Source organism: Monodon monoceros, unplaced genomic scaffold (assembly GCF_005190385.1).
Source record: "Monodon monoceros isolate NGI ecotype Baffin Bay Population unplaced genomic scaffold, NGI_Narwhal_1 Super_Scaffold_19, whole genome shotgun sequence".
NCBI classification, from domain to species: Eukaryota; Metazoa; Chordata; class Mammalia; order Artiodactyla; family Monodontidae; genus Monodon; species Monodon monoceros.
The window spans coordinates 48705952-48718705 of record NW_021703775.1 but is presented as its reverse complement, the minus strand read 5'-3'; the positions used below and the strand labels follow the sequence as shown (position 1 = coordinate 48718705).

The following is a 12754-nucleotide window of genomic DNA, read 5'->3' as shown; positions in this document are numbered from 1 at the left end:
AAGAGGTGACCTCGAGACAGTGACAGTGGTCTGTGGGCCTGGGGGAAAGGGAGGGGCTGGGAGGAGGTCCGGGTGGGCGATGGTGCCATTAGCTGAGATAGCCTCTCCTCCTTTTAAAATCTGTTTCCCAGCCCTGGCTGCATGTTAAGAGTCCTTAAAATCATTAGAGCTTTAATATTTAAAATACCCATATTTAGGCCTCATCCCTACCAATCAGACTCCCAGGGTGAGGCCCAGCTATTGGTGCTTGTAAGAGGCTCTCCCATGCAGCTGGCCTCGTACCTCTCCTGGGAGACCTGTCATGGCCTCCTAGGCATCACTCCTCCCTGCTGTGTATCCCTGTGTCTCCCTGTTATTGCCCTCCCATCCATATTTACCAGCAGTTGAGCTCACTGAGAACAATTCGAAGAGTGTGCATTCCCAGAGAGGCTGGCTGGACTTGGTCTTGGCCTTTGGGAATATTTGTGGAAGACTGTCATAGCACCAGGCTTACACAGAATGTGAGCATTCCAGACAATTACGTGGTGAGAATTCACTGACCAAATTCTTTGGGATAAAGCTGCTTTGTTCAAATCAGGTCTGTGCACCAAGAGGAGGCCCGAGAAAAGGCAGTGAGGCTGTGTCTGGTGGAGTCTGGGGGAGGGGGCAGGGGGCAGCTCTGAGCCAGGCTGGGGCCCAGACACTTCTGGGATCACGTGGCCCTGTCTCCGAGGCTTCTCCACGATAGGGGTTGGGGGAGGATAATGCAAAGAGTAAGAGGCTGCCTGGCATTTTGCTTCTTGAGAAGAAGCATAGAAAGAGTAAGGTTGGGGCAGAGAGGAAATCTTTATCCGAAGGCAGTGCTTCTCAAACTTCTGTGTGCATATGAATCACCTTGTTAAAATGTGGACTCAGAATCAGCAGGTGGGACTCCCCAATACTGTGTCACCCACACGTGCTCCAGTGATGCCAGCGCGGCTGGCCACGGACCTCACGTAGAGGAGCAAGGACTTAGAGTATCTCGATGTTTCTATATGATTTTAAAATCACTTGGGCATTTAGAGAACAGAGGATTTTAAAAGAGGGTCTTTAAAACGTTACCCTTTCAAGCTAGTTTCTGAAAAACCTGTTAGAAAAATAATTTTTTTAGAAAGGAAACTAAAAAAATGTATGAAGTATATGTACTAATTAAAAAAAAAATTTATGCCCCTTTCCTGGGGATTTTTGAGATCGGAATTGAATTTTCCTATTGGTGAAATAACTTACATGTGATATCAGGGGAGGTGGGAAGGGATGCTGGCTCCTTAAATGTCTCTTCTACCAGCACATCAATGCTTAATATTCCTTTAACTGTGGGTGAGCCTTTCGTTTTACAACAAAGGTTGGCCCCAGATAGTTCATTCAGGCTAAGGTGTGAATGACAACAGAGGACAGTTTCTTGTGCACAGGTTTTGCTGGGGGTGGGAAAGAGGAGGAGGAGGGGGGAGAAGGAGGAAGAGAAGGTGGTGGAAAAAGGGGGAGGGAGAGAGAGGAAAAGGGAGGAAGGAGAGGGAGAAGAGAATGAGGACATTTGAAAACACCGATTAGTCATAGAGGGTACATATGGTAGCGTAGAATTAGAAAGAGAAGTGAGCATGGTGGAGGGTCAGTTAACAAATGTATCTGTCTCCACTTTCCCAGTTTTACCAATTTTTAAATATGACTCGCCCTTTACTTTTTTCTTTGCTTTCTCTTCAGCACATTGGTTGTTCTCTCCTCCTCCACTACTTGTGTCATCCTTCTACCATTCATTCCCTCCAGCTCTCACCAATTCAGTTTCACGTGTGAAATATTTTGGTTCAAGGGGGACCCGGTATCTACTAGACCTAAATAGATTTCGTGATTTGCATTCCTGGTCCTTAGAAAGTGATGAGGGACTAATTACCGAAGCCCGAGAGTGCCCCCTGGTGGTCAGTACCGAGATAAAGAACATGATTTTCCTCTATCTTTTGTTCATTCACATGTAAATTCCACAAATATCCTTTGAGCCCCTAATGTGCCAGGCTTGTGCTAAGGACGGACATGATACTTCTCTTCATGGATATCAAAGTCCAAAGGGAGTGTGAGTTATTAAACATTGTAGAGCATTTAGAGTTTTAAAAGCCAGGAAAAATATGCCAGAAAACTTGAAAGGAAAAACGTTCTCCTTTTACCAGTTTTTTAGAAAAGGGGGTAGAAAGGTTTTGTTTCTAAACCTATTTTTGGAGTACTAGGTCTTCAGCTTGGGTGATTTTCATTGCAAAAGTTCCAAAAGAGTCTCTCTTTAAAATGTGAATATCAATATTCACATCTAATATCAATTAGATCATCTCCAATATCATTTTCAGCTCTACAGGGGTAGAATTCATGGTGCTTTCATTAGCAAAATTATGGTAATTAAATAACAATACTGAATTTATAATAGAATAGCACTGTGCACTTCTATCTATACCACTATAGTATACCACGTCCCTAGAGCTCTTATGTGTGCCAACTAGCTTGTTTAATCCTCACAGCAATCCCATAAGGTTTGTGTTGTTATCATCACCACCCCCCCCATTTTCAGATGGGGAAACTGAGGCTCAGAGAGATCAAATAACTTGCCAAGGGTCACCCACCTTTTAAGTAGCAGAGCTGGGATCTGACCCCGGGCCATCTGAGTCCAGTGTTTATGTGCTTAACCACTATGCCATAAAGGACTGAAGACTGCCTGAATTAAGTTTAAATAAACTTATGTATCCTGCAGACAGAAGGCCAGAAAGGCTAATGGATTGTGGACTCTCCCCTGGCTTTGTGTGTGTGTGAACAAAGTTATCACTTGCCTGCAGTGATCTGGGTAGCTTAGAGCACTTCTGAGGCCGCTGTTGTCCTCCCCTACAAGTGTGAGGAAATGCTAATGAGCATCTGTTGGTTAATTGATGGATGAGTTCTCAAGGCCTTTTACAGCCTTAGAATTCTATTAGTCTCTCTACAAGAAACAGGTTGTAAGGAATGAAAGGCAATTTATCTTTTAAGAATTAAGTGAAATCCTTTAAACTCTTGTTTTTGTGCCTAAAGCTATATTCTGATGGAAATGTTCTTTCTTGAGTCGTGTCAGTGGTATAGTAATTTAATCTGGCTTTTGAAATTATTGTCATCTCATACATTTAATTTAAGTAAAGATAGCTGCATGGGATATGTAGATGCTGTGGACTAAAGCAACAGAATCATGGAACATTTATAGAGTTACTATAGTGATTACGTTGAAAATATTTTTTACTCCATTGTAACACACACACATAAACACACACACACAGTACCTGACCCCTCTTAAAGCTTTTGTGTATATCTGATATCCCTAGGTCTGGCACAGGGCCTGGCTTGGCATAGAGTAGATGCTCAATATATGGCAAAGTGAAGTGAAAAGAGATATTGCATTGAAACACTGAAAGTCAGTATGCCCATATTTACACGGTACATTTGTTCCAGTCAAAGCTTTAAGGAGGGTGAGTGGGAATTAGTGTACTGAAAAATAATCCATTCTACTAAAAACAGAATTCTTGGCCTAGAATATTTTCTGAAATGTAAAAAAATTCATTAAGTGTAACTTTTTTAAAAAATCATAATTCTTTATAATGTGACCTAATTTAGGCTGAAATTTACCTTTGCATTATCTATCAATAAATAGAGTGGTAAGAAAATGAATAAATTAAGAATTACTGTAAGATCTTATTCAGTCTACTTAAGAGAAAGTTTTCTCTCTTTACAGATCTTATGCACATTATAGCCAAATAATGATGCTTAATATAAATATTACTCACCTTTTAATTTAAAAAACTTAGCATACTTTTATTATGCTGAATTAGAATCACCCAATATAAGGCACTCACATATGAACTTGATATAATTCTAAATTTTTCTGATCGCTGTATTGTTGGTCATTGTTTTATTTGAATAATTAAATGAAATATTAAACTTTCTTTTTTAAAAAAGAAACAGCATACTTCTCATTGAAAACATTTTGGGAGTTAACATATATAACTGTATAATGATAAAGTTGTACTTACTTCAAAGCTAGTACTTTAAAAATGCAGGTAGACTTCCCTCCAGTTAGTGCAAAATTGTGAATTTTGATTGTATGTCGTTTAGTGGAATTCACACAACCATAGTGCTAATGGAAATGCTTATTAAAGAGAGGGATACATGCCTCTTATGCTCAAGAGAAATGTTCAATGGCCGTTGAAATACTTTGACTGACCATTTGATTTTTTTCTTCAAGGTCCTGATCATCCCCATTGTTTGTCATACAAACTAGAACTTGGATCAGACCAAGAAATTCCCTCTGATTGGTATCCATTTGCTACTGTTCAGTTTGGGATTCTTGACACCTGTGCCTCAAGGACAGAGGTCAGGTCTCTGGGGGTGGAGAGTGATGTCCAGCCACAGAAACATGTTCATCAGCGAGCCTGCTACAACATCCAGGTACATCCCGAAGCCCTTGAGTTCAAGTTGGGGCTTCTGAAGCTTTGACCTGATTTGGCTTTAGATATTTGCTTTGCCCTGCTAAGTGACTGTGTGTGTGTATGTGTGTATTTGACCTAGAAAAGAGTGATGGTCAGCAGTGAGCCTAGTTCTTCCCCTCAGTTCTAGAGAATATTGGAAGCCTGAGGACACAGTGCTGTGTACTTAACTCAGCTCTCAATGAAAAATGGGGCATTAAAAATAAGTTCACATTTCAGAAGCATATTTATAATAAAGATTTTGTTAGAACAGCATTTCCCAAGGTGTGTTCTATGGAACATATGTCCCATATAATGATCCAAGAAAAAAATAAGTTGGGGAACATCGTACACTAAATTAATGTTGAACAAAGGCTCTGAGAAGTTCTGTAATAAGGAAACTTGTTAAACTTAACTCAGTTTCTCCCAACTCATCAATTATGGAATCTTGTCTCCTGTAAAACACCTATCAATATCTTCTGGAATAGTATTCTGTGGAGCACTCTTTGGGAAATACTGAGTTACTCTATGACCACAATTTTAAATGTTCACCATCAGCTCATCTGCATTCTTGCGCCAGATGAATTAAAGAGTGACATACACTTGCACAAGTTTGTTCCTAAACTTGCTTTTCCTTCTCATCTTCAGACTTAGATATAGAGATAACCTCTGCCACACATTTCCAATAGTGTCTTTTTTTTTAATTAATTAATTTATTTTTGGCTGTGTTGGGTCTTCGTTGCTGTGCGCTGGCTTTCTCGAGTTGCGTCGAGCAGGGGCTACTCTTCATTGCAGTGTGCAGGCTTCTTACTGTGGTGGCTTCTCTTGTTGCGGAGCACGGCCTCTAGGCCCGCGGGCTCAGTAGTTATGGCTCGCGGGCTCTAGAGCGCAGGCTCAGTAGTTTTGGCGCACGGGCTTAGTTGCTCCGTGCCATGTGGGATCTTCCCGGACCAGGGCTCAAACCCATGTCCCCGGCATGGGCAGGCAGATTCTTAACTACTGCGCCCCAAGGGAAGTCCCCCATAGTATCTTGAAATGGTATGATTATATAAGACATCATTAGCACCAACTGGTGGTTCTATAATATAGTAACGAAGTCTGGATTTTTCTTTATTTTGGACTATCTGTTCAGAAGCCTGTATGTTTGGGTCCAGTGATTTTTATTCTATTGGTAAAATGAATGATGAATGGGTGCTGTTCTGTGCAGCCCCTTCAGGACTGAAGGACTTATTCCCTCGGCAGCTGGGAATTGCCCTGGATGAAGAAGGATGCCATGCTCCAGGTCACGCCCCCTTCCTGGGGCAGCCTGTGTCCAGTAACTGGTGGATCAGGGGTCTAAAGACCCTTTTACCTCAAGTTGGAATAACCCTGCAGGGCCTTCGTAGCTTCAGCCCTCCCTGGGGATCGGCTGAAGCCTTTATGGTGACTGCTTTGACGCCCGGCTTCTGCCTCTTCCTGTTCTGTTCCCTTCCCTCCCCTCCTTGTCAGGTGTCCTCCCCGGCAGCCCTCCCCAGTAAACTTTCTGCACATCAGTCTCCATCTCAGCATCTGCTTCTTGGGGAACCTGACCTGTAACACTAGGCATCTAAGTATTACGCGTGACTGAAATGTGTGTCAGGTGCTCATGGAGATGTCATTTATACTATGTGCTGTTCGTGGGATGTGCCAGTTTCACATAGTTGTAGAGGACCGCTCACAATTATATACCAAAGTCTCTCTAGCTTTAATAGCATTGGTGGCAGTCAGTTTCAAAATGTTATCTTCCATTTAATAAGTATTTATTGAGCAATTTCAAAGCGCCAGCTGCTGCCGTAGATGCTGGGAACACAAAGGTGAACAAAAGACAACCCCCTGTTCTCATAAAGCCTACCTTCTAGTGGCGGAACAAAAAATAATTAGTAAAAGAGCAAATAACATAATTTTAAGTAGTGACAAATTCTAAGAAGAGAGTAAAAGAGGGTCACAGGATAGAGAGGGATGGAGGGCTTCCTTATCTAGAGTGGTCCTGGAGGGCCTCTGTGAGGAGGTGCCGTTTGAGGTGAGATGAAAAAGAAGAGGGGCAGACAGATGGTTTGGCCCAGCTGTTTACTGTTGTAAACTAGTTTTAGTTAGAGAGATGATTTTGGGTGTGCTCTAAATCTCAGGTGGGCCAGAGGCTGGATATATGATACTCGGGGGCATCTTTGATCGCATGTCTAGCCAGATTTGTAAATGTCTTATCAGTATATGTAGTCTGTATACATTTTATAAAACCTGTGTCTGACTTGGAAGAAAGTTTGTCCTCTTCCAGATCTGACCCTAGAAGGGAAGGATTTGGGAGACTCTGTTGTCCCAAAAGAGAGCAGTGTGCTTCACTTGGGAACGGGCACGACAGGGTAGAGGGGCTGTGTTTGTGTCCAAAGGATGAGGTGGCTAGAGTCCTTGCCTCATTTACAAACGAGGACTGAAGAGATATTGTGCTGTGTTGCATTTGTTAATGCTGCCCCTGTTTTGCTTTTGCATGACAGGTTGAAATAGAAAAGAAGTGGATTAAAATCGATGGAGAAGACCCAGATAAAGCTGGTGACTGCGTAACTCAGTAGGAGTAGCAAGAGTCAGTGATGACGACCCACTTTCCAAATACGTAATTCACAGAAACCACACAAAGTTCTGCTACTGTAGAGTGGAAATGACAGGTCCAGTGGTTACGTTTAGAGAAGTTTAGACCTGCAACCGAACCGTCTGTACTTTATGCTTTTGATATGTTTGTGCCCTGGGGGTGTGATCTAAAATGTGTCTATAATTTTCATGATGTTTTTGTTTCCTAGTGAAACTCAAAGGCGCTATTATTGTGACCTGACAGCCACTTGGCCAAAGCATTTTTGATTACTTGGTGGCTGATTGTTTTGCCCTCTGGGTTACCTAGGGCCATAGTTATTATCCTCCAGCCCGTACCTCTTCTTATTGCGCTAGCACTAGTACTAGAGGACGAGGCAATCAAAGGAGACGTAAACCAAAGTACTTAATTTTCCCTCTTGCTCTTGTCTGAAACGTGGTTGGTTGTAGGATGATGTTGAAACCACAGGCTAACATGGAGATGTGGGACTATCTCTGACTCTGAATTATTTATCTTCCTGTCCTATTACCACACTGGTGAGTAACCATCAGCTGTATTTGGTACCTGTCTTTCACCCACGGTATCATTATTTTCAAAATCCATTTGTATTCTTGTGTGCGCTGCAAAGAAGCTAGTTCTGTTGATATACATATTTCAGTACAGATCACTAAGACATATTGCCCTTTGCTTGGAGAGATTCCTTTCAAAATGGAATCCCAGTATTGGACACTAGTTAAAATATTCATGTATGTTAAAAATGAATTTTTAAAGTTCATGAATATTGTTTCCCAGAAGTGCAGACTCTAAGAATGTATTTTGATAAAGTATTTTTTTTTTGTAATTAACACAAGCTTCTCTTGAGTAGGAGATCATATTATGATTATTTTATGTTAGCTCTGCTATCATGCTGTTTATGCTAATTCTGCTTAACTTAGAGTAATTTTCTTTAAAAGATGAGCGAAGTGAAAGACACTAGATTATTTTATCTACGTTTCTAAGAAGTGATCTTTCCCTTCTTCAAAGCCAGGTAAATGTTTGCTTTTTAATGAAAAGCCAATGGCATTAGCAGTTATAATTCTGTTTATAATTTCCTTTCAGTGTTTATAGTGAAAGGTCAGACTTTTAAATTTAGGAAATCTATATTCTAGGTATTTTTTTTAGTCAGAAAAACATGTGGAAAAAACATGTGGTATTAATGTACCTTCAATTTATGTTGATCCTTAAATATGATTAGTGGGTATTTTTCTTTATTTACTAGATTTGTTTTGAGTCAAAACTGATACAATAGCGTTCTTCCAAACAACATTATTTGTTGGCCCACAGAGTTTGTCTCATACATTTTATTTAATGTTACATTACATTCATTTTAATCTGTTAAAAAGTGCAGATTTTATAAAACAAACATTTATGATCTGTATCAATCAGCAGATTTAATGCTTTTCATTATTTTACTGTAAAGGCAAAGAATGCAGAAGCTGACTGTTGAAATGAATTGGTATTGCTCTTTTTAACTTCAGCTGATGTATTGCTCATATCACATGCTTGAGACTCACTGTTGATGTATAGGAGGGCAAATCTATGTGCGCGTCATTTAAAAAAAATTCCACCATCCGGCCTCATCATCTGGTGTGGCACATTCTGGAGTGACTTCAATCTGCTCAGAACAAATATGGAGGCGGGCCGAACCTGATGCTGCTCCATGATACCAGGGACGGTAGCTGGGTTAATTACTGCTGGTCCTTGCAGATCTGTTTTATGGCGTCCTGCCTATAAAGAACTCAGAGTCTGATTCAGATGAACTTGATGAATATTTACACCTCAAAGTAATTTCAGCACAGGGTTCAATTAATCACTCCTTAGGCTTCACAGTTTGCCAGTATGTGTGGGTACCTCACTGCTGGGGTCATTTATTCACCAGCCCTTCAGCCTTCAGGAACGTCTCAAGATTCAGTGCTGGAAATGTAACAAAAGGCTGACTGAAGCCCAAGTGAGTTTCTGCAGCAATGCAAAGGTTGATGGCAGGAACAGCGGGGTGCTGCAGCATAATTGTTCATTTGCACATCTATTAGGATCCTTAAATATTCATTACTTAACGTTAAATTAACACTCTGTGTCAGGTGGAGAGGCTTTTTAATACAATTCTTCTGACCTCAGAAATGGCAGAAGGTCAAATGTGATCCTGATGCTCTAAGTGAAAAATCAGGTAGGGTCCACTTAGACTTACCAATTAAGAAGTAGAATCTCCTTTGCCAGAAAGTAAATGATGATCTTCAAAACAACAACAATAAAAACTCCTGCTTTTAAGGTAGGGAATGGAGGAAGGAAGTGAATGAAGGAGGAACTACTCCTTTCTAGCATTTTAATTTAGGTAATTTAGATCAATGCTTTATGAGTTTGACCCCCTTGGGGTCATTTGTTTAACTGACACAATGGCAGACTTCCAAGGAGTTGGCCAGTTTGGGATGAATTGTTCTGCTCTAATTGGTTTGGTCTGGTTGCCTTACCAGTCAAAGGATCGTATTAGCTGCGTAAATGAATTCATGGCTTGATGGTTACCTGATCAATTTACAGATCTGAATTTAAGGACATTTCCTTTTTTTATGGGGATAGAAATAGTTTATCCACTAAAAAAAGTATGGAAAAAAACCCTTCCTAGCATAAATAAAGGCTGGCATTTTTTGACCTGATTTATATATTAAACAGTTCTAGGGTTTTAGTTCCCTTCATTCTGGGTCTGTGCTTTCGATATAGCCGTTCTTCTCTTATAAATTATGTCGGGAGGCCTTCCTTAATGATGACTAAGTATTATTATATCTTATTCAAAATATGATTTTATGTCATCAATACAGATATAAAACAGATTGAGCCTTAATCATGTAACGAAGTATTTTGTAGATTGCATATAGATTTTTTAAAATTAAAGATGTATTTCAAATGATTCTTGCTGTGCAATGGACTTATATCTTCTTTTGCAAGGTCTGGGGCAATTTTTTTTAAGGTATGAAATCAATTTCAATAACCTTAACCAATTGACTCTGTCAGGCAAATGTATACCTGCTTCACTATTAAGGACTCAGTGTACATGGCGTCTTGGCACATCCTGGAAAAATAACACAATCAAACTACAATTTGTGATGTTAAAGGATGATTTTTAAAAGAGGATATAATCATTACTCTCATAAATGATATGAGTAGATGCCCAAGATCTTACTTAACTCATTAACTAACACGGGAACTGGTAAGATGTTACAAGTGGTTCTAAGGAGAATTCAAAGAGCAGAGACATGTACAGGAAATAAGGAATTCTGAAAAGAATTTACAAATAGATGCAAAATGGATCTATCCTTAGGCCAATATCAGTAATCAGTTTCCCCTAATTAATTTGCATTTGTATGGACAAAGATCATGTATGTTATTATCAGTTTTCTAAAATTTACAGAGTTGTAAAATAACTCAAAGACAATGAAGGTGTTGATAACCTGGATAAATGAACTAGTTAGTCTTTCACAATTCTTCCCAACAGGATGAACTTTATCACCAGGAGAATTCTAAGGAACTTTCAAACTTTGGCAACTGGAAATGATGTGCATGTAAAGAAATTGTTTTAAGTTTAGAAAATTATTTTTTTACAATTTTACAGAATCTATTTCAGATAAAGTGTGTGTGTTTTGGGGGGGCATTAAAGATATGAAGATAAATCAGCTCTAATAAAAACCAACCTAACAACCTCTCCACCCGCCCTTTCATGAGGAAGCTGCCATGTGTTGGAATTCAATTCTTATCTAGCTATAGTAAAGTTAAATTTCAAAACTGCATCAGGAAATGAAACTTCATAGAGGCCAGATCATTTGGAACTGTTTTAGCCACTACTGAAATTAACAGGGCTTGATTCTCATTGGGCAGGAACAACAAAAAGATTAAGTAACATAAACCAATCCTATTTATAACAAAATTTCTCAAATTCCATCAATCATTTCTTTCCTGTTTTGTCTCAACTTCACCCTCCCCATCCTCAGCAGCTACTCTACTCCCAGGACCTTTTGTGCTCTTACCCAGGGTCCTAAGGGACAAGGCTATTAAATTGACAAGACGGACAAGGTATTTAATTGAACCATGTGAAATTGACAATATTTAACCATTCTTGATGGCAATTTCATGGCGCTCAACCTGATTGCCTGCATATTTCCCCAGTTTATACTGAAACAAAAGATTTTTGCTATAATTGTTAATAAGATCCTGCTTAGACCTGGCATCTAAATACGAATTTGTCAATTTTTAAAGCAAGACAGAATTGCTAGCCAGAAAGCAAATAGGTGAGTTACAAAAACTACCTTAGATAAAAGCTCCAGGTGATTTTATGCCTTAAAATCATGTCCTGTCTGTAAGGAGAACAGATTAGACGAGTTGCCCCTTTTTTTTTTTAAAGATTAAAGTTCATTTCTATGAGACTGCCTAGAGAAGAAATGCAAATCACCACTATACTTCGGGGACTGCAACATTTCCCTCATCTTCGCCTCATCTATCTGCTCCAGAAGAGCCGTACAAACCTCAGGTGGGAGGATAGCATATTTAAATAATATGATTGTGTGTGTTGACATTTTCCTGAAAAGCCCATTTTTGTACTATCCAGAATTGCTGTGAATTCCCTGTAATACAATTTGCGGTATTATCTTGAAACAGAAGAGGGCGCTCGCAGGCAAGCTGCTGCTACCCAGAATGAGAAACAGCGTTTGAATTTGATGGTGCTTGTATTGCGATTAATAAAAGATCTTGGGGGCATTTTGTAAAGCATTTTCAAAGCATTGTGAATCCAGTGGAGTATAATTAAAATTAATGCAATAGACAAACACTCTAAAGTATTCCTAATGCCTTGTCTAAAAAGGCTGTTAAATACAACTTTACACATCCCGAAGATTTAAATACCATACTTATCTCGAAACATTTGTAAGTACTAAAGAGATAGAAAAATAGTGCCTTTCTTCTGAACACATTTCAAACAAACTTTTTCTGATGAGAATTAATGAACTCTAAATCTGCTTACTTTGAAAGAGGTATAACATATTACAATGAATCTATAACGTTCAGCTTCTGAGCTTCCAGGTACATATATCAAGATCGATGTGGTCTCCAAAGAGCTCCAGCCCAGGATTGTACTTTCAGGCTCTGAAGTAAGAACAAGCAAATATGTGCTTTCAGGAGAATATTCCATGCCACCTTGACTCGGGGATAAGACTTTACCCTGTTTAGTTCTCTGAAATCAATAATGAGCATTGTCTTTTCAAGATGGGCTCTGTCTTTCTCTCAGAAATCTTTCTGGGTAGATGATGTCATTCCCTTATAAAGCCTGTTAGAATGATGTGTTTCCAAAAACCTTAGAGCATGAGTAAGTCTATGAATGTGGCTAAACATTTGAGGCATTCCTGAAGCTGTCTTCCACACTCTGAAGTACAGAAGGCTTGTTTAAGACATTGGGTGCCTTAAGTGGTGACTTTGAATCACCTCAAAATGTTATGTGACCATTGCTCCAATTAATTGTCTTGCTAATTCTAATGTTTACTGCATGTCTACTAAGTACCTGCATTTTTCTAGGCACTGGGGATAAACAATCACAGAAACAGTAAGTTCCTGTTCTTGTAAAGGATATGTAATAGTGGGGGAAGTGAGACAATAAACTGGTATCAGG

General features: G+C 39.5%; 1 protein-coding gene across 2 annotated transcripts in view; it reads left to right on the top strand.

Annotated features, from left to right (window-relative positions):
* STON1 (stonin 1) overlaps window positions 1-11578 on the top strand; it is a 54773-nt gene extending 43195 nt beyond the window's left edge. Inside the window, exons 3-5 of one of the 2 annotated variants that reach the window (XR_003794936.1) lie at window positions 4256-4458; window positions 6983-8098; window positions 11498-11578. Coding sequence is in view for 1 of the 2 variants with exons in the window: in XM_029232234.1 (XP_029088067.1) it covers window positions 4256-4458; window positions 6983-7057 (278 nt within the window). In the remaining variant the exon portion in view is untranslated. Of the gene's footprint in view, window positions 1-4255; window positions 4459-6982; window positions 10638-11497 lie in introns of those variants that run through there. The other variant, XM_029232234.1, reaches the window with a different exon arrangement.
* The last annotated feature ends 1176 nt before the right edge of the window (window positions 11579-12754 follow it).